Source organism: Rhagoletis pomonella, unplaced genomic scaffold (genome assembly GCF_013731165.1).
Source record: "Rhagoletis pomonella isolate Grant_MI unplaced genomic scaffold, Rhpom_1.0 Rhpom_scaffold_00002, whole genome shotgun sequence".
Classification (NCBI taxonomy): domain Eukaryota; kingdom Metazoa; phylum Arthropoda; class Insecta; order Diptera; family Tephritidae; genus Rhagoletis; species Rhagoletis pomonella.
In genome coordinates, this window is record NW_023458556.1 from 6,142,467 (window position 1) to 6,164,721 (window position 22,255).

The window sequence follows — 22,255 nt, forward strand, 5'->3', positions numbered from 1 at the left end:
AAATTTGAAATTTGTTCTACGCCACACATATGATAAGTAAAAGTAAGGAAGCAGTGTTTAAATTTGCGTTCATTAAGAGAGGAAACTGGTTACCTATCTTTATATGCGCAAATTTAAACAAATATTTTTTAGAGTGTGCAATTGATGATACTTAAAAAGTTTATTTATTTATTTCATACTGTAAATAAAACTTTCATAAATGTATTTTAAAGAGCGAATTTTGGGTATTTGCTGATGATATATATTTAGAAGTATAAACCCTTTCCCCCTAAAAATATATTCCTGCGTGCGCCCTCAGTATTTATTATTTGTAAAAAATATATTTTTACTTTCAAAATGTTTGTAATTTTAAACATTTCATTTGTATATTTTAAACAACTCATGTTCAAAATCAAATCTTGAACATCTTGTGCGTATACTTGAACAGATTCTGGTTGAAAAATAAACACTTTTCAGTAGTAGTTTTACATGCACTTTTTAGAGTGTACAAAAAAACAATCGCTACTACAGCCATAAGGCCATTGAATTAAAATTCTGCACTTAATTCGCCTGCATGTCCTTTCATGTATTATCCTTCCCAGCAATAGCAATCTCAAAGTGGTCGTTAAGCCACTTTTGAACACATATTCACATTTAAAATCATCTTCTAAGACAGCCTGCAATCGTATAAGTGAGTTAATGTTGGAATGGAAGCGAATAGCCTTCAAATTCCTCGCAAAGGCAGCTTCGATGCCGCTTGGCATCTGGTTGGCTGTCTGGTCTTCGTGTACCTGATACCTGACTGCGCCTGTCAGTGGCAGTAAATTAAGGCCATTAAAAGGCTTCGCGGCGCCGCAAAGTGAGTTCGCCGTGAAAAAGTTGTATTTCACCCCAACAAAGTTTTCTTCGACACATACGCTGCCCAGCGCCAGCGCCAGCGCATAAGCTTTCAAAGTTCGGCTTCACTAATTTTTTGTAAATCTTCACTAACTTCCTCTGAGCCTTGGCGTGCCCTATTTGCTGCTGCTGCCTGCGTGCAAATAAAAATGCATTGAGTTGACTTTTGTCGAAAATTTACGGCCAAGTATTGAGGCATCATTCCAATGCAGCGTGGCGTCTAACATCTCCGCCGCTCGCTGCATGGCTGCATAGAATACACAACTTAGTTGGCCAAAACAAACTTTCGGCGATGCATTTTTAGTGGGTCCATGTGTGTGTGTAGCTTTCAAATAATAGTTTCAAAAAATAAAAATAAAAAAAATATTAGAAACGATGAACTGAATGCCCTTTCTGTAGTTTGTGGTTCATGAATAAAACATTGCATTTTTCTCTTTATAAACTCTTTCGGTTTTGCTTTGCGCACATTTCGGTTTCAGCATTAAAGTTTACCACCTTCCGATCACGCTCCTTCTTGCACAGCTGCTAACTAACACACCAGCACACACATTCACACAGTTGAAAGGATTCTTCTTTGCGTTGTGGATTTAAAATTCCTTTAGCTGTAATTTTGATAATAATTTGCTGCGTAAAATTTATGAGTGGCTTTTGGGCGAATTGAGGGCTTAACTCAACTCAGCTGAGCTCCACTCATCTGGGAGAGTTCGAAAGTTTTCTTAAGCACCTACACAGGTCCTAGTCTAAGCGTCGTCGGCGGTAGAAAGGGAAATCGCAAAAGTTTTACTTAAATTAAGCTTAATGTTCAAGGAAACCGTTTGCAGGTAAAGTGTTAAACTATTTTTGTTGGATATACGTATGCGAGATAGTTAATGACAGTGCTGATGATGATGCCGGTGATGATTTGTGGCGATGCCTAGGGTATAGTGTATGCAAATGAGTGGTTGGCACGATCGCAACTCCGTCCCGGCAGAGAAGTTTTAGCTAACTATAAGGTGGTTAAATCTGCTAGTATAAGATACACGGAATGAGCTGGATGGGAATTCGAGTTAGGTCGGAAATTTCCAAGGAGTAAAATAAAAGTGTTGGAAGATTCGGTGTACTTTTTAATTGAACAGAACAGCTGATTATTCCGAAAAGGTTAAATACTTGGATACTTGGAGGTAATGGTAACTCAACTCTGGGTGCAGTCGTAAAAGTACCGTTAGCGTCTAAAGTCAGGCAATGGTAAGCCGCTGATTGTATTAATGCCATGCAAAAGCTTCTCAAAAAGAGCGTTAAGTGGTTCGGAGGAGGAGTTAAACCGTACGTCCCTTTATTGCCCGCAAAGCTCTTTCTCTGAATTGCAGACTCTCTGAGTTGTCATAAAGAAAACGCTATCTTAACTTAGATTTCAAGTGTTTTAGAACCCATAACAACTAGCTCAAAGAGTTATCCTGCTATTCGTCCCCCCGCCTGATTTCTACCACATCTAATTTTAATTATTGGACTAAATTGAACTTGTACCGCCGAGTTAGTTCTTCGTCTCAAAAGTGCCCCCACTCCATTCCTTTTGTCTGCCCTTAGTTATCAACCTTTTTTCCCGGAAATCGATTAAAACCACTTAAACCACAACATTTCCGAATGTAGCATTAACATTGCCGACTGCATATTTGGTGTCGCTTGCCCATATCATCCATGCAACACTGCTCGCAATGCGAATCAACGTGTAATTACAGAAAAATCTTCATGTCAGCAGTTAATTTTCGAAAATAAAGACAACATTCAACAATGCGCGGTTCTGAACTGCCAGCAATGTTTTGCATCAATCAAATCGCAAACAAAAAAAAAACATGAAAATAGAATTCGAAAAGAAAGGAACTCGAGAGCTGAAGAAAGAAGCATGAAAAATTTGTATAAAACTGCACCGACTTCAAACGAATGCACCGAAAAATATTTGGCCTAAACGGACGACTGCACTGCACGCAAGAACAAGGATAGGATAGGCAGACAAGCCCAAGCCGCTCATTTAACCTACAATTCGACCATCAGGCCGTAAAATAATGAGTTCGCCGAAAGCGAAGTCGTCCAATTTACCACCGCTCAAACCAAATAAAGAAATCATGGAATTGCCAAATACGAGCGGAAAGGCAATCACAATCACAATCGAGTAAGTTCGGCAAAGGCGCAGGCGCAGACGCAGACGCGGACGCGGACGACGTCAAGCAATGAGAAATTGAAATGTAATTGAGCAACGCGCGTGCGGCCAGCCAACAAGAAGAGCGCCAATGTTAAGAGGAAATTATTCGCAGCACAGGTAAAATGCTGCGCGCAACCGCCACATATTGCTGCAAGCCATTGACCGCCCTGTCAGCTGGAGCAGGCCGGACCCCGCTGCATGCCGGCAAGAACGGAATACAGCAGCCAGAGGGCAAAGCAAAAGCAAATAAAGGAGCCTGCATACATGCTTTCATATGTACATACGTATGTATGTAGTGATCATACGGAGGTGCATACAAACTTACAAATGTACGTACCTTGCAGAAAAAAATTGATTGATTGAGCTTTTTTGGGGGATTTCGATAAATACCTAACTTTTAATTAGCTATGACAAAACTGACTTTAAGTGAGTTATAAAATCGTGCAGAAGTCATGCAGTCGTTGCCGGTAGTTCGCTTTCTTAAACTCGTAAACTTCTATTCAAATAACCTCACACAAAAATTACTTTAAATACACTTTTTGCATGGGAGCAACTACAACAGAGCATGTAAACCAAGTAAATAAATAAAAATACAAAAAATTTAAAAACCCCTTTGTATTGTTATTTTATGTCCAAACGTGTTTAGCTACAAATTAGCTGGCATCTAATGCAGAGGAAACCGGTTTTCACTTTTTTGCGGCCATCGCCCTTCAAACGTAGTCAGTTACGTCCGAAGGAAATAAGTTTCCTGCAGGGTATGTCGGAATTTGTATGTAGTTGTTCGTTTGTTTCGCGATCGCTGCTATAGCTTGATGCAGTCCGGACGAGCAGCTGCCACGGACCACACGCTGACTAGCTGCCTTACTGCGATTGCCAGCAATTTCTACTGCAGTGACATACGCAGCAACGCGATTTCGTTGGAAATGATCAGCCTAGATGCCAACACGTTTTCCCGACAAGCTTTAGTTGGAGGATATACAACAAATTCTTGCAGTATTCTCCCGGCGAATATGCAAGGTTTCGACAAAAATGTTAAGAAGTCTTAATATGAGCAAGTAAGTTGCCAAAAAGCGTTTCTTAATAGTTCGCCGCTGAGAAGGCTGATAAGGGCTTAGTTTAAACTTGTATAGATGTTGAAAGATTGTGATGTTCAATCAAGATACTAGCTGACTAAAGAATTGGGGGGTGGGAGGGGACTTTTTAGCAGATGCCAACTGCACTTACCATCCAATGTCCGGGCCCCGGCGATGTCGATCGGCCTCTGTCCGTTATCAGACTTTTCGTCGTTGACGCTGAATTTCCCGTTAGTCTACCTGACATTTAAATCGCCAAACACGATTTTGACAACGTCACAGGGGCAGCGCTCGTATAAGCGCTCCAAGCACTCATAGAAAAGGTCCTTGTATGCTTCGTCTTTCTCTTCCATCGAGGCGTGGGCGCAAATGAGCGAGCTGTTAAAGAATCACGCCTTCATGCGGATGGTGGCGAGACGCACGTCCACCGGGGAACGAGAGTACTCGGCGACGGAGTCTCTCTCCCACCACAAATCCAACACCGAATTTGCGCTCCATTACGTGGCAGCTATAGTAGACGTCGCAAGGCCTTAAGCATTTTTTTGTGATTCTCCGTCCATCGGATTTCTTGTATGGCGGTAATGTCAGCCTTTGTTCTTTTGAGGACATCAACCAGCCGAGCGGACATTCCAGAATCATGCCCTTAAATCGTAGTCCTTTGTTCGTTTGCCGCGGTCGTCATCAAAAGAAGGGATCTCATTCGAGGCTTTCTTTTAACTTTTATTGGTAGTGGTTTTTACATGGCGGTTGCTACCCAGGGGATACTTGATGTAAACACCGGAATTCAAAGAGCTGCTTGAACCGGAAGCAAAAACATAGTTTTTGGTCACACCTTGCTGGAAGGCGATCCCCCACATGCATGAAGCTCTGCACCCGGAGCAATGTCGCCCTAGAGGAAATATTGGTAAAAAGGGATCCGTTAGTGACCAACTCGGATTACACTGGTCCGTCCCAGACGGAATTAAGTCAAAGTTTTGTCCACGGGCAGTGACTACTTTGTGAAAATTTTCCATCATAACTAAGGCTGTTAGCCATAATTGACTTAGATCTTTTCAGATAACCAATCGGTCATAAAATCTATCTACAGTTGGGTGATTAATAGCGCGTCCAAACTAGAACTTTGCATTTAAGTTCTGCCGTAAAGAATGAGGTAATGCCGGAGACACTGGACATTTAGTCATAAATTCATTCAGTAGGAACTCCATCACTTACTACGTAATAGTCACAGACTTTTTCTCGTTACCATCTGACTATTGATGAGATGACCCAACTTACTTACTTAACAACGACAGCTATCGAAGCACTTCAACACTTGCATAGTCGAATGCCCGTCGTTTGAGCTCTTCCACGCGTCCTATCGCCAGTATCACAAGTTTCGAAAGATGGGTGCGATTTCGTGAAAGCAGAATAAAAAGCATTTACTTACTCAGGTATTAAATACCTTCCGCCTGTCTTGCAATACTACTTTGTTTGGCGTCTGAAAGGTAGTCTATTAAGGTAGATGATTCAAACATTGGAAATTTACTTCGCCGTACTGAGCAAAAGAGCTGTTTCAACCAACAGCTTTCACCCTAAAACATTTCCCGTTTAACCCTAAATTTTCATCTATATTGCCCTGCATTTCTCTGTAGCGTACTTTAACTCAAATCCTTTTGATAAAATCAACGAATTCAATTATGCGAGTATTTCTGCATTTTCTTTATTTACTTCGCCTGGCTGGGTCTTTCATATTTTTGAAAAATCGCTGCCAATTACAGCTTTTAACCCATTTAAGCCTCCCTCGTATGTTAGTATGTACAGCATCGTAAAAACTCATTCTGGCTTTGATCTAAATGGCTAAAAGTGAATAACGAACAAAACAAATGTGTACACCTATACATATGTATGTACATATATGTATATGTATTCGTGGCCAAATAAAAGCTATGCGGGATGTATTAAAGTGCAATAGAAAATTGTTGTCTTGTTTTAGTCGTATATTTTTCGCTCTTGGCCAAGTGTCGGATATGCCTGAAAAACATGACTGACCCCAATTTCGTGGCCTCCAATTGCTGTAGATCACCTCAGCCGCATACGTCCGTCAGTGAGGCTACAATAAAATCCTTCCACAAAGCTGCGAAATATACGAGTGTATCAGTTCGTGTGCGTATGTATGTATGAAGAACTGAAGATATACATACATACATACATATACATATATACAAATGTGTACATAAACTATTTGTGGTATTAATATATGTATAGTGAAAGCAACCCATTCATAGACGCTAAACGAAATTGGCTGCCAAAGGAGGCGGTCAAGTCGAAGTCACAATTTGACCCTTTTCTGGTGAACGCTTGCTTATACATACATATGTACATATAGTGCAAATCAAATGCTTATGGATATGCCCTCGGCCGCTCCAAGGACTCTAATGCCAACACATGCAAACAATTTTAACGCTGCAGGGATGTATGTACATTAGGGTGGTCCCAAAACAGTAAAGTCGCAAAAAGAGTGTACCACTATTTTTTTATTTTAAAATCAAGAAATATTTAGAGGTCGCTCAAAGCGCTCAAAGTTTTCCATGTATTTTTACATAGGAAAAAAAAATTTTTCGTAGAAATGGTATAGAATTCTTGAAAGTCAATATTTTTCGATCGGAAAACTCTGGTTCTCTTCAGCAGACTTTCAGTAATAATACGCAATTGTTTATTTAGCCATTTTTTAATAATAACGATTTTTTATTGGTCACCCCATTGCATTTTTCGGGGTTTTTGTCGGTGTTTGGCGGACCTATAAATTATAGTTGCGATGAAAAAATGGTTAAATAAACAACTGGGTATTATTTTTGGGAATCTCCTGCAGCTAAACAGAGTTTTCTGGTAGAAAAATATTGATTTTTAACTCTTCTATACCATTTCTACGAATAGTTGTTTTTTCCCTATATAAAATTGTGCATGGAAAACTTTAGGCGTTTCCTCTGACTTGGAAACAGGAAATAGGAAATAGTCAGTGGAGAATATGCAGTTGTTAGCCCGAGATATGAAGAGCACACGAATTTAACGTTATTCCTTTGTCGCACAAATTAAAACAAAATTAAAGGTAAAGCTGGTAGCTGAGGACATTTTTACGACATAAAAAAAAATTTGCTGCGATCTTCAGCGCCACATTAGGTTTACCGTCTAGACTTGGGGTTATCACAGCGAATTTGTAACGCCATGCGAAACTGAAGTTTTGCTTGAAATGACATTCAAAGTCATTAGCCTCTAACTTATCGAACTTTCCCTGTAAATATGTACATACAACAAATTTATACATGCGAGTAGTTTTAAATTTTTAAGGCCACACTTGGGATGCTTATACTTACACACATACACATTTCCATACGCCAGACTATTCGTATAGCGGTTTGTCCTTAAATTGTACTCAAGTGTTTCAATAAGGCGTGCATATATACTTATACAATTACATATTTATAATGTGTCTATGTATGCTTGTTTTCAGTGTGTGCTCTGTGGCTCTGTGGAAGGTGCTGCCCATGTGGCGCGTATTTAATTCTTAAATTTCGCCCACATTTCGTCTGCTGGTTTCTGGCTGCAAGCTCATTTCAAAACAACCTATAATTTTGCAAAGACAGCGCTGCCCCTTTACGCCACAAAACCCTTCATAAGCCGCAAACATTTCACCTCACATAAATCCTTGTCCTCGCATCTATAGCTGTACAAGTACTCAGTCAGTCAGTCAGTCAGTCAGTCAGTCGGTCAAGTGGTGAGGGTACATACAGGCATACATATATGTATATGTATATGTATATGTGGCATGCCTCCCACTCTATTCACCATCTCACAGACAACAGCTAAAGAATTGCTAAACAGTAGTCGCAAACCACCCAGCATTGTCCGAAATTTACGTTCACCTCCCTTTTCCATTCCATTCCCTTTCAAAGTCCAGCTCCATTTAATCTTCTTTCCAGCTTTTGACGCATCGAGAGCAATAACCTGAATTAGGGAAACAAAGTTTACTCGTATGCAGCCGTCGTCCTTGCCCACCTTCGTATGGACGCTTATAAAAATACTTGCACTATAATATGTACATGCACATACAAACATAACTGTGTTCATTTACATTAGCCATCGATGGGCTGATACTAACAGCACCGACAGACAGACAGACATATCTACCCTACTCTATCTAACATACCCAACAAACACTGGAACAAAAATTGCCAAGCTACTGACCGACCATTAAAACTAAAACCGAAAGATCGAATAATCTGCTGCATCAATATTGACCAAATGAAATGCTTAAAATAAAATAATAAACAAGTAAAATATGCAATTAAAAATACTTTCCTAATATTCTATTGCCGGCACAAAAATAGATTATACATGAATTTTAACAAGGAAATCACGAAAATAATTGCTTTCAAAATACAATTCATATTAATGTATGAAATTTGTTTATAATCAAGCAGACAGTTACAATCTCGTGTTAAGCTTAGTATACAGCTCTGAAGAAAAGTCCAAACTCCATATAAAAAATGGTGAAGAAATGGCGAAACATTTTCTCGTGTCAAATTTCCTTGAGACAGTGCGGAGTTCCTAAGATATTTGCTACGCTTTCTACTGCGGTTTTCTAAAGTTAACATGAATCATTGCAACACTATACCAATATTTCAATGAGAGCTACTGGATTTCAATTCGTTCTGCTCCTCTCACATTTCAGAAAAAGTTGAGTATTCCATATTTCTTCCTATGAAAAAAAATAATAATAAATAAGTAAATAACAACAAATTTTTAACCAAAAAACAAAACCGACTTCAATTCTCATATATAAAAATTTCAGATTTTCGTTAATTTCTTCATGATTCAATGATCGCGTTTAAACCAAATTCGTATCGGACTACGAGGTAACATCTTTCCTTAAAAACAAAAAAGAATCATAGAAATCGGTTAAAGTGGTCCAAAGTTATACGGCAACATGCATAAAAAAATATATAAAAAAAAATATTCCCACAAATTGATAACCTTCTCCTTTTTGTGAAGTCGGTTAAAAACTAAAAATTAAAAACCTTCCTTTAAGTTTGAGAACGCTATCAGCGGTTATTTGAGATGCATTTGAGAAGTAACGTTTGAGATTTAAGAAAAGCACTGTTTCTCAAGTGCATCTCAAATTGAGATTTAACAAAAATGTTTATTGGGTATGTATGTATGTGTATGTATACACATACACCCTCATTCCAAGTTGGTTTAATGTCTTGGTCATAAATTTACGTTGTTGCTTCGCACTAAACTTTTACGCCCCACTCGTGTTTGGGGTGTTCGTTCGCTGATATGCCGTGACGAATTGCGCTATTCCCTGCAGTGTGAGTGGCGAGTGAGCGCACATTTCACACTATCACTATCACCGGGGCCCCACTCGGGGGATGTTATGGGATTTTATTTTTCTAGCAACTGAACTATGTAATTTGCTCTTCACTTTAAAAGGAAATTTACGAATGCAACAAAACTTTAGATAGATGGCTTTTAAAGTTGCCAATTTTTCGTGTTGCTTGCTATTAAATAAGAATCCTTTTTTCAACTCAAAACTATGTTGATGTTCATTTCGTTCTGGTTTTTTTTTTTGAAAAGTATTTCAATAGATCTGTTCATGAAAATCGTGTCCAAAAACTTGCCAGCAACTCTCTAGTAACTTATTTTCGGAGAATTCGCTCTCATATAGAAAAATATTCAAACAATTACGTGAACATCATACCAGTAACTGTTCGCAAGTTTCAGCTGATTAACTTGTTGTTTATTCACAGCATTTTCCTAATACCCACAGCATTTCAAATCTTATTTTTATGTTTAAATACAAAGGTTTATTTTGTCAGCTTCAATTGCAAAAATCCCATATACAATTCCTTTATCCAAAAAGTTGGATAGTTGGCACTGTCGATAGTATGCGATAGTTATTTGGACACCAACGATAACTATCGATAGTTTTCGATAGTCTTCTTAACATACAATTTGGCTTTATATTGCGCTAAGCATATCTGCAATAAATATTTCTTAATTCGCTTGCTTAGAGTGAAAATTTGCTAAGTACATTTTTAGAAATCTTACAGGAGAGGAAGAAATTTTTCATAGCCATTTTCTACAAGAATTTTGCGAAACTTTTAATAAAATATTTTACGTGTTTAAACCAAAGCAAAATTTCATACGAATCAAGTTTCGTTGCTCATTAAAAAAATTCCAATTTTTTTAGAGCTATTTTTTTATTCACTACCAAATATTTTGTAATTCCTTTCACGAATCTAACCTTCACTTATCCAATGTAGACACCAAGTTCTGCGCCGAGAAGTTTCTGGAAGGCATTTTTATGAATTCTATATTATTTTTATTTTAGGATTTTTAACGGAAATATTAACAAAATTCAAATGTTTATTCAAAATAGGTAAGTACTACATAAAATTTTAATGTCCAAAATAAACTACATTGCTTTTTGTATGCATAGGTACGTAGTAAATAAAATAATTTATTCTACTATGGTGGTTTTTTCGCGCAACCACAAATTATCCCCTTATGTAAATTTTTACTCAAATATTCAACACTGATCAGTCAATAGTAAACAAACAAACAAACAAAATTATCGCATTATGAATATTTCATAAACTCTGCTAATTAATATTACACTTGAAAGAAAAAAACAGGCACACACCGCTGCGAGTGTCACTAACAAAACCACAAAATTGAAAATGCTAATAAAATTGTGTTTAAAACATAATAACGCGCTGCCAAAAAAAAATAACATACATACACACACAAAAATATTGCGGCCGCGCGTTTTTTGACATTTGCTGGCAACAACTCCCTGTTCGTCGTTATTGATTAAGTTTTTGCCGCTGCCCACGTAGTGTTGATAAGTATACATATACATATACGTTTTTTTCTCCTGGGTAACATTTATGTACATGCATACCTTCACCCATGCATATTTAAATTGTAAACTTTTCACAAAAATTGTTTAACGACATTGTGAGTTATTAGCCGTCGTTGTCAACTGGCGATGTCATCAAATATGCACTGTGCCAGGTGACACGGAAAGAGCTGGCAAATTGTATGCACTACACATAAAATTTAAATAAAAAAAATATTTGATATAAAAAAAAACAACATCCTAGAAGGCGAAATTGTAATCTACAACTCAAAAAAGTTGCTGAAAAAGATATGTAAACTTTTTTTTTAATATCAATGTTGAGTCCTTCTATGCATATTTTCAGTGAGTTGATATATTGTAGCTTCATAGATAATTTAAATTTTAGTTATTGTCAGGGGCGCTGCACAGGGTGATAGGTCGCAACTATTGGACAGCTTAACAAAACTGTATAAAGCGAATTAACGATTACATCGGAAAGTAAGTTCGCGAAGACAGCCATCTCCAGTGTGGAGCAACCAACCATCGATATCTGCTCTAAACAAAACTTTTCGTTCCCATTACATTTATATGTATGTATTTACCAGCATATATGTAACATTGATATGCATTTGAGTGCAAAATGCACTGTGTATTGCTGTTGCTATTGTATCGTGGTTGTTTTCTGTGCGCCACTAACATTTTATTATTGTTTGCATAATTTTAGTGATTTTTTGGCCACACGCCAAATGCATAGTTTTGCCATAACACAAAAATTGCAAACATGCAATATATATATTTTGTAATATAATGTAGCCAATACATATGTAAATGCATGCATACATACATATGTATGTACTCATAAGCCTCTCGCGCTGAGTGGGGCCCGCAATTGGCCTCCACTCTGTCTGTTTCTGGTTCGCGGTCGGACTTTTTCCCATCATAAAATGTGGTTTTGGAATTAATTACGGACATTAAAGACATTTACGTTAATTTAATTTCGAAAAATTGTGAAATTATTTATGCCCAGCTAAATTGCCATGTGTTGATGTCACACAGTGGTTGGCAAGTAATTTCATTTTTTTTTTCAGCTAGATAATATTTAATGTAAAACTGCACCACAGACCAACAAAAAATTATGATAATATTGTAGTCTCATTTTAAATGAATGTATTCTAAAATATGGATCTATGACATTATAAGCTTTTCTTGATGGTATGAAAATGGTAATCGGCTTAATAGATTTATAAGGAATCCGCCCCTCTCTAATGTCATCCACAAAAAAAAAATCTAAACTTAACCATTTATTTAGAGGATGAAGATTTAGATTCCACCAAAATAGTTTATTTGTTGATGTTATTATAAATATGTATGTATGTACGTTCGTTGATCTTACTCAAATTTTTATGTATGTATGTATGTAGGTTCCGTAAGAAACGGCGTGCAAATATGGGAGTCTTGAGGGTGAAGCTCAAATATCCTGAAAATTGGCTTAACTAAGTCAAGTTGAATTGGTGAAACCAGCCCTAGCTGTGCTTACAGGGAACTTAGCAACAGTCGGACGGCACTCTTCTTCTTCTTCTTTATTGGCGCGGTAACCGCCTAAGCGATTTTAGCCGAGTCCAAAACAGCGCGCCAGTCATTTCTTTTCTGTGCCAACTGACGCCAATTGGAAATGTCACATGAAGTCAAGTCCTTCTCCACCTGGTCTCTCCGACGCTTTCCTCTTCCTCTGTTAACAGCATCGCAACCCGCGTTGAATATTTTCAGAGCTGGAGCGTTTCTATCCATTCGAACGACGTGACCTAGCCAGCGGAGCCACTGAATTCTAATTCGCGGCACTACGTCTACATCGTTGTAAAGCTCATACAACTCATCATTAAATCGTCTGCGGTATTCGCCATCGCTAACGCGCAATGTCCCGTAAATCTTACGCAGATTCTTTCTCTCGAAAACTCCCAACGCCGCAACGACTACTTTGGTAGGTTATCTTGATACTGTCAGTAGGTGACTATTCACCGTTTGGCGGGGAGAACTCAAAAAAGAAAGGAAACAAAAGTCGGTTTACACTTTTGTTGCTGCAAAGGTTGCACCTTTTAACTTTTCAGAAGTTAAATTAAGAAATCAGATTTTTCAGGTTTTAAGTTGAAATTAGTATAATTTTGCAAAATTTAAAAAAAAAATTGCCTCTGTATAAATGGGCTTAATAACTTAGTGGAATTTTTTTCTTTCGTACGAAAGTTAAAAAAAAAAAAACCTGCAAAGTGACCACTCTAGATCCCTCGGTTGTGAAGGATTAAAATATTTCAAACAATCAAAAACTTTACCTCTTTAAATTATCCATTTATTTTGCCGTAATTTGTTTTGTCCACAAAACCAGGCATTTAGACTCCAAAGTTTAGAGCATAGTGCGTTGATAAAATGTTTAAAAACATGTTTATGCAGACCTTTTAAGATTAAACTTTTCAACCATGTGGGGTGAATTATTCTAAAAAAAAAAAAAATAATTTAAAAACTGTGTACTCAAAAGAACTCCGCAAATACTGAGAAAAAAGGTTTAAAATTTGGATGAAAATTTGTAGATATTTTCTAGTTTTCTACAAAGTTTTAATCTTGGGTTTTTAAGTATGTCTTTTGTTAGTGAATGAACTGTATTTTAATTGAAAATTTTTCAAAATAAATTAGTAAAAATTAGTGGCAAACAATATCACTTTGAAGTGGGGTGCTATTGATATGACCGATACTGTATATATATGTATGTAAGTACGCTTGGGCGCATGAAGTGTTTTATTTCAAAATTGTATCTTATAAAAGCAATGGAATTGTCCAGTTACGTAAATAAGTACATATTTTTAAGTAAAGTGCTTGAATCGGTTTTTAATAAATTATACAGAGCTAAGGTGCTTAATTGTACATTTGGATTAAACAAATGTTAAATAATAGTAATTTTTCTTCAGTTAGTATGTGTGTGGTAATTTGACATGCAAACAAACTTCGCATGATGTATGCACTTACATACTTATATATGTATGTATGTATGCTGGCATGCAATGTTTAAAGATCGTGCGAACAGTTTAGCATCATTCCAATGGGTTATTTGATGCAAAAATTCTTGAATGAATAGCAAGCGAAAAGTTATCTGCTTATGGCTCGTGGTTTGATCTGGACTTCCCAAGTACAGCTTAGGATGGAGCACTTAAAATCATGCACTTCCGATTTGCGACTTGTCGCATTGATTAAGATTACTAATTTTAGAATTTATTTTACATAGTTGTACACATAAGTAAGCACGGTTGTAAAAAAAAAGACACTGCAACAGAGAATATCATGAAATTCTAAAGAAATTTAACAACTTTGGGAAATCGTAAGCAATTATGACTCCGACAAAAAGCGAAAATTTTAAGACTCTATAGACGTCATAAAAATACTATTTATTACTATACATACTTAAATAAAACAATGAAAACTATTTATAAGTACATTTTCAATATGACGTAGCATTCGGAACCAAGCGTCGACTCATCAGTGATCATCAGTTCCTCGGTCTTTGTCTATTAAAGTGGTTAGACACTCGAGTCAGTCTTCAATAGATTTTGGCAGCGCGTCGTGGATTGACTTTTATTTTAAATTTGTTCTTTGGAGAGAAAAGTTTATTAACATAGTTTAAGATTGTTAAAGGACAACTGCTTTTAAAGAAAATGCTTATTAAAAATCCGAACAACATCAATTTACCCGACTATTTGAATGAACAGTTTTTTGTGAATGCGCTGGCAGCAGGTTTGCGGGAGACCGCCGAACTCGAAGTTATTGAAGCCGTTTTCGAGTGGGGCAGCAAGCCGGGCGACAACTATTGCTCACGCATTTATCGCGTCCTGATTGGGTTCAAGCGAATGCCACCAAATAAGGAGCATTTAGGACAGGAAAAACTATCATTGATAATTAAAACTATTCCGATCACCAAAGAGACGCGGTTTCTCGAAGATGCTGGAGTATTTTTGAAAGAGAAATTCACCTATTTGGATGTGTTGCCGCGGCTGGAAATACTTCTGGATGGTCATAAATTCAGCGCTAAGTTAGTGTCACACAAAACTTCGGCACAAAATGAGAAATTCTTAAAAGAGTTCTCAAAGCCTTGTCGTACCAAGTTTGCTAAAATCCTTTTGTTTTTCAATTGAATACCAAAAGCCTTCAATTTGCTTTTGCACTAAACTTTATCTCTTTTGCACAGCTGCTTATATGCCATTAAAGCACCGATGCAGACGATCGTATTCAATGATTTGAAAATGGATGGATTCACCACTGCTTCGCGGCAGGACCAACTCGATTGGGCACACAGCGAATTGATCTTGCAGCAACTGGGCCGCTTGCATGCCACCTCAATGGTTTTGGCCAAGAAGGTGAGCTTTTACCATAAACACTATAGGTTCTATAAGATATTCGGCTAAAAATTTTATGTTGCACATTTCTTTGTCTTCTAGGATCCTACCATTACTAAACGCCTCAGCAAAGGCATGCTCTGTGAAGAGAGTGTAATGACGAGCGATGCCTATAAAAACTTGTTCGGCGGCAGACTAAGACAGCTGGCGCTGAATGCAGCAAATTGGCCTGGCTTTGAAAAGATCTCACAAAAGCTGCACAATTTTTATGATAATTTCAACGCGATATGCGCGCGTTTGGCCGACTATCGCCAAGGCGATCGTATTATTGTGATGAATCATGGCGACCTGTGGACCACCAACTTCATGTATGCTTATGACGATTCCAAGCAGCCGCATAAGCCGACGCGCGCAGTGTTCGTAAGTTTTCATTGAAAAATTACACATGCGCTTTTCTTTTATTTTTCTTGTCTATTTGAATATTTTCAGGTGGACTTTCAGCTAAACTTCTATGGCAGCCCTGCTTGTGATCTGAATTTTCTATTCAATACAAGCATACGTCTGGAGTTGCTCCAAGAACGGCACGAAGATTTAATAAATGTTTACTTTAAAACATTCACGGCTACACTAGAGTTTCTTAATCACGACAACATACCGACTCTGGAGGATCTGAGGTATGAGTTGCGCGCACGCGAACTTTATGGTCTGTTCGCACTGTTTGGTTTTTTGCCAATGGTTACTCTGCCGAGGGAGTTGTCCACGGACAACAGTATTGAAAAAATTACGGATGAGAACTTTGCTCAGCAAAAGTTCGAGATGGTTTTTGCGCAAGAACGTTTACAAGCGCAAGTTAAATACGCTCTACGGCGTTTGGATGATTTGGGAGTTTTAGATGAATTATTAAAATAGATAGGCATACTTTAATAGATAAGGACTCGTTTATGTAATTTTTGATTTTTTAAAAACAAATAAATTTTTTTAATTCTCATATAGTATCTTTTAATAAATACAATAGTTAAAATCAGGGTTGGGCAAACTGCACTAAATCGAAATTTTCACTAACCATGTGGATGTGCATTTCCGCTAAGTTCATAGTGGCAATGAAACCAATTTGTCACTACCACTATGCATACGGTGACCATCCGTTCTGTTTTTTGCAGGACCGTACTGTTATTTAAAGGTCTGTCCTGCGTAGTTTTTCAAAACAGAAAACCCCCAAAATGTCCCGCATTTTCTTCGATATTTTATAATTAACTTTTCCTTATAGAAATAAAAGCAGTGTCGATAACTAATTGATAACTGCATAAGGGTAAGCTGGTTTTGAAGGTTCAACTAGTCGATGCGTTCTAAATATTGTACGGTTATGGACAATGGATGACGAGAAATTGAGGACCAGCATCAAATATATCGATAACACTGTTCTACAAATTTTGTGGTAATCGCTTAAGAAAAAAAAATAGTTTCCAAGCCAATTTTCCTTTGAAACAAGCGCTTTCGTAATTTTTTTAAAAAACGTGTTTTTGGTACATTTCGAACCTATTCGTCAATATCTCATGGAAAAATTATCCAATCAACATAAGCGACCTACAGTCCTCTTACAAAAATATATTACCTTGCGACCAAAATCGAAAAATTGAAATTTCAATCATTTTCTTTTTACAGTAAATGAAAATCTGATGAGAAATGTAGATGTTACGGAACACAATCTGCACAAAAAATATATATTTTTGCAAAGAGCCCATCAATACCTTTCGAACTGTTGGTCGTTTCATGAGATATTGAGGAATAACTGAAAAAGTACTAAAAATACGTTTTTCGAACAAATCTCGAAAACACTTCTTTGAAACCATGGGTATTTTTTCGTGTTCAACGACCCAAAAATTGCCTAAACAATTTACTTTACATTTCATTTTCATTTTGTCCAGCATACTTTGTATGGTAAAAAATCAAAAAAAGGGTGCGCTATTCAAATGACGAAGAATGTATATATGTAGTAGATTTTTGTTATTTTTATGCTACGCAATTACATGTAGGTACATTTTTTGAAAAATTGTCCTGCATTTTCAAAATATATTTATGGTCACCGTAACTGTGCACTTAGTGGTAATCCATTTCAAACTACGCTACCACCACGTGAATAGTGCCAATGAAATTCTTAAAAAAAGGCTAGATAAATAAAATTTGGACAACCCTAATGTACATATACAACTTAACAATGGAGCTTGATTTAAATTCAAAGTGGGTCTCTGATTTAAAAATAGCATATACCAACCATACTCGTACATCTTTTTTTAAATGTTAATCTACGCGGCGACCATTTATTCATGAGTTAAATGAAAGTTTTGATTAGAAATGTCAATCAGTGTGCGCATATCAACTCAAAGGCAGCATAGAATGCGGTATATCCACAAACGACTCATTAATTGAGACCAATTAAACAGAAATGGGATTGCAGTCGGTATTTATCAAAACAAATAAATGGATTTCGTAAATCTGCCATTCCAACACACAGAAGTCTTCATATTAAAATGAATTGTAAATGTGCAAAATGCAATAGTTTTGACTGAAGAGTAGTCGAGTGAGCTTCCGAACAAAATCCAACGCTGTAACTACATATACCGTGGAAAATGGCTACCTTTGCGATTGGTGAAATACCCAACTACTTCAATACGGAGTTTTTCAAGAGAACACTAGAGAATGGACTACGCACGGGGGACATCAAAATACTTGGCATTTCCATTGAGAATCTAACAATGGGGGGCGAAAATTATTGCAGTAATATTTATCGCGCGATCATCAAATACAAAAACACCGACGATCAGCAAAGCGAGCAAACGGTGATAATCAAAAATATGCCAAAACTCAAGCAAGGCGTACTTAGCCGCTTGAACATCTATCGGAAAGAGACAATCTTCTATTTGGATATCAAGCCTAAAGTGGAGGCGCTTATGTGGTATTTGGGCGAATCGTGGAACCTGGCCGCAAGGTTGGAGATATGTATTCGTTTAAATTACCTACTAAAGTGTTTAAAAATTATTTGATTTTTCTCTTTTTTCTAAGGCACTTCCATTCAACCACCGAACCGGAGCAGAACATCATTTTTGAGGATCTGAGTGTGCTAGGTTTCTCCATAGAGAGTAGGCAAGCTGGACTTGATTTGGCGCATGCGCAAATTGTTATGGAAAAATTGGGAGAATATCATGCACTTACCATGGTCATGGCGGATAGGGTAAGTAGTTAAGATATAATTCGTAGGAAGTTATCGAATTCAAGTGGACAGTGCTGTCTGCACCCTCCTTAAAATCCCTGTCAATTTAGAAAAACTAGGTACCCATATTTTCGCGTATATTTTCATTTTTTGTGTATAAAATTTACTGTCGCACGGTGATATACATATATACAATTTTTTGAAAACATCCTTCAGGAACCCGAAATAATCATCGATCATTATGCTTTCGGACTTCTGAACCTTGACTCCATAAAAGCGGATGCTTTCAAGGCACTTTTTGGAGCGCAACTTCTCAAACTCGCCACACTTATAACTGAAGATCCCGCCATGCAAGCGATTTCGAAAAAATTGCTGAAATACTACGATCATTTCACAGAGCGTGTTCTCGAATCTGTATACCCCTTAAGAGGTGAAGTGAACGCGCTCAATCATGGCGATTTGTGGGTTAATAATTTATTCTTCAAATACGATGTCAATTCATTGAAATTCAAAGCACCAAGTGAAGTACGATTTGTAAGTTTTATAAGTACATGTAAATATGTTTGTACATATCGTCGCTACCATGTGAAGCCATCTAATGTGCAAATATGTTTTTTTTTTTCATTTTCGATACCTTGCGCATGCGAATTTTTTTTAGTCTTCTTAGAAGCAGAGATACTGGCTTTAACAAAGTTACAACAACATTTTTTAACTTGCTCTCCTGAAAGTACCCATTTTCACATGCGACACTTTGACATGGTAGCGACGATATCGTCACCTTAAATGCAAAAAGCCGTAACTAACAAAATTTGTTTCCATAAAACAATGCGGTTACTTGTAATTCGATGAAATGCATCAAAAGTGAAGTTTGTTAGTTACGACTATTTGTATTTCAGTTGACGATATCGAGGGCTTATATTCAATACCCTCTATCTGCAGTTTTCACAAAAACTACTTTGCGATGTTAGATCCCATCTAGGACTTACCTGTCATCACTGATGTTAATTCTAACTTTGCAATTTAATAGTAAATTCTACTGTCAAGCTTTATACCAGGTCACCATTAATGTCACCGATGACAGTTAAGCCTTAGGTGGATTTTTATATCAGAATCTCATTTTTGTGAAAAGTGCGGATAGAGGGTATTAAATGTAAGCCCTCGATATTTAATTTTCCAACAATTCCTCTTAGCCTACTTACTCGCACTTGCAGATCGATTTTCAACTTTGTTACTATGGCAGCATTGGCTTCGATATCAATTATTTTCTGAACACCAGCGTTCAATTGGATGTGTTGCAGAACTGCCGTGAATCCTTAATCGAAACGTACTATGACAGCCTGCTGAGGACCCTCAAAGCATTGCCCTACACTGCGCGACTGCCCAAATTTGCCGATGTATTGCGGGAGATTGCACAGCGTGAGGCTTTTGGCTTCTTCGTTGCGTTCGGCTTTTTTCCGCTAATGTCAATGTTTAGTATGGACTCGCACGATAACTCATTGGAAAAATTTTACGATGAGGAGTTTGCGCGCCGTAAAATTGAATTGATGTTTCAGAGCAATCCACGCACAATGGATACGTTAAAATATGCGCTTAAGCGTTTTGATGACCTGAAGATATTGGATTAAAAGATGTTTATTTATTATGTTGATAAAAAAAATACAGATTATAGCGTTTTTTGAATATGCAGTATTTTAATGTTGATCAAAATGGTCATTAGTTTCAGATGATCTTGCTCAGAGGATCGACTATGCAATTAAGAAAGCACAAAACTGTACATGTGGTGCATGGGATCGGAAGTTAATTCATTCAAGCAATGTCTTACGCCTAAGTCGGTGTTATGTATTTATTTAATTTGGATGTAAAGTATGCTCTGGTATTTAGGAAAACAATTTGACCGCTGATCTCCTGGTCAATTATTGCATTCAGAGTAAATGATAAATTTGCCCAAGTTCCGTGAGAACGGAATCCGATGAACAAAAATTATTGCTTCTTGATGTAACCTTCCTTATGGCTATCTGTACGAGACTCAGTCAATCAAAAAAATAAATAAACGGCATCTTCGTTGACATCATATATTTTCTTTCAGATTCTAGCTTAAGGCTTGTGGAACTATCTTTTTTTCTAACCACAGTAAACTAGTATCCAATCGAGAGTTCCAATACTTTTTTAAATTTATAACTCCTCGAAAAAAGCGATAATTCGCAAAATATTTTTGATCCTTTAGATTACGAGTTATCGAGATTTCCCTTTCGGTCGTTCTTTCTACCCTTTGCCGAGAAGATACTCCGATTTATTTGCAGATCTTGTAGACTTAAAGCAGTTTAAGGAAACGAAAACTGGTTAAACCAAAGTTATAAGTTGTATGTATTTTACTTATTTCACTCAAATCGATGTTACAAACAAAATTAATCGATTGAGCTAAAAACGACTTTTCAAGAACAACAGTGGATTTAAAACGGTTGCGGAACAACTTAACAGACGCACATTTAATTACTTATCTCAAGCTAGGCACGAATACTAAACAAAAATAACTTTCAGCACGCGAGCATATCATTTAGCATAAATTACAGTTAAATGTCGATAAAATGATAAAAGCCTTTGGTAATTTGCGTTGTCGACATCTGGTAAAATTGAAAATTAAGCAGGCCTTCCTAGAGGATTTAAAAAGTATGTAGGTATTTTACACCATATCACACAAAAGTTCAGATTGTTACAGGGTATTTTGAACAGTCATAATGGGTATTTCTGAGGTATACATTTTTTTCGGCACCCTGTAAAAACAGCCAAATCGATTTTTTCTGAAACTCCCGGAGACATGCGGTTTAAAAAACTCATACATATATGTATGTATGTATGAGTTTTTTCCCTATTTGCTAATGGGCCATTCCATGTAAAAGAGGAAAACGACATAAATTTAAATATGCCCTAATTATCTCTATTTCAGTTGTAACCTCTTTTTAAATAACTACATTTCATTAATCTGTTGAAAAATATGAAAAAATAAATAAAAAGAAGTGGTAATTTTTGTCTATGCCAACTTTTATTTCATGCATAATTACTTAACACCAGTCACAAGAAAATGTCCCACCAGCCACAACTTTAAATATTCTTTAGTATTTCTATGAAAATTATATCAACCAAATTTTTATTGAAAACGAAAGCGTATAATTCATATTTCACAACACAAAAACATCGTTCGTGACGCTTTTAAAGGCCTTATTCATAAAAAAACAAAGCGCCTTATAAATTGACGTTTTCACACATTTTTTCAATTTGTAAACCTTTTATAAAGCTAATTTATTTTTTATGAATAAGGCCTTGAGTTCTTTTCAGTGTCGCACCAGCCACATTAAGTCAAATAATAATTACATAAAACTAAGAAATCGTTTGGTATATTTATTAAAACAATTTATTACATTATTTATCCTTCTACGCTAAAAAAAATATCTTTCGCTGTTGTATAAGTTCCGACGACATAGTTATAATGAACAATTGATCACATTCTGGAGTAAAATGTCCCACCAGTCCCAATGGAATGGCTCTAATATAACTCATGAAAGAATTACCCTCTTATATTAAAATTATAATTTTCTTGGTTTTGTTAAAATTTTTTAAAATATACATTAGACGGTATCACGATGTAAGGGCCGTAGAAAAGTTCAATTTTTT

General features: G+C 36.7%; 4 protein-coding genes across 4 annotated transcripts in view; 2 read left to right on the plus strand and 2 right to left on the minus strand.

Moving 5' to 3' along the window:
* The window catches only part of LOC118732920 (intraflagellar transport protein 140 homolog), a 192,858-nt gene that overhangs the window by 85,369 nt on the left and 85,234 nt on the right, over positions 1 to 22,255 (minus strand). The window lies entirely within an intron of this gene.
* Positions 14,101 to 16,307, plus strand: LOC118732922. Its single transcript, XM_036462049.1, has 4 exons — positions 14,101 to 15,074; positions 15,231 to 15,399; positions 15,481 to 15,798; positions 15,868 to 16,307. The coding sequence occupies exons 1-4, from the start codon at positions 14,701 to 14,703 to the stop codon at positions 16,285 to 16,287; spliced, it is 1,281 nt and encodes a 426-aa protein (XP_036317942.1). The 5' UTR covers positions 14,101 to 14,700; the 3' UTR covers positions 16,288 to 16,307.
* LOC118732923 lies at positions 17,899 to 20,234 on the plus strand. Its single transcript, XM_036462050.1, has 4 exons — positions 17,899 to 18,364; positions 18,439 to 18,607; positions 18,803 to 19,120; positions 19,798 to 20,234. The coding sequence occupies exons 1-4, from the start codon at positions 18,006 to 18,008 to the stop codon at positions 20,209 to 20,211; spliced, it is 1,260 nt and encodes a 419-aa protein (XP_036317943.1). The 5' UTR covers positions 17,899 to 18,005; the 3' UTR covers positions 20,212 to 20,234.
* LOC118732918 (serine/threonine-protein kinase ATR) overlaps positions 20,113 to 22,255 on the minus strand; it is a 29,824-nt gene continuing 27,681 nt past the window's right edge. Inside the window, exon 5 of the mRNA XM_036462044.1 lies at positions 20,113 to 20,193. Coding sequence (XP_036317937.1) covers positions 20,164 to 20,193 — 30 coding nt within the window. The 3' untranslated portion in view covers positions 20,113 to 20,163. The remainder of the gene's footprint in view (positions 20,194 to 22,255) is intronic.

What these genes read in the sequence shown, in the direction of transcription:
- LOC118732922 (XM_036462049.1), top strand. Translation starts at nt 14,701, where the DNA reads ATGCTTATTAAAAATCCGAACAACATCAATTTACCCGACTATTTGAAT. An exon ending in CAATGGTTTTGGCCAAGAAG is followed by an intron (nt 15,400 to 15,480) that starts GTGAGCTTTTAC and finishes TTTGTCTTCTAG; the next exon opens with GATCCTACCATTACTAAACG. An exon ending in AGCCGACGCGCGCAGTGTTC is followed by an intron (nt 15,799 to 15,867) that starts GTAAGTTTTCAT and finishes GAATATTTTCAG; the next exon opens with GTGGACTTTCAGCTAAACTT.
- LOC118732923 (XM_036462050.1), top strand. Translation starts at nt 18,006, where the DNA reads ATGGCTACCTTTGCGATTGGTGAAATACCCAACTACTTCAATACGGAG. An exon ending in TCGTGGAACCTGGCCGCAAG is followed by an intron (nt 18,365 to 18,438) that starts GTTGGAGATATG and finishes CTTTTTTCTAAG; the next exon opens with GCACTTCCATTCAACCACCG. An exon ending in CCATGGTCATGGCGGATAGG is followed by an intron (nt 18,608 to 18,802) that starts GTAAGTAGTTAA and finishes AACATCCTTCAG; the next exon opens with GAACCCGAAATAATCATCGA.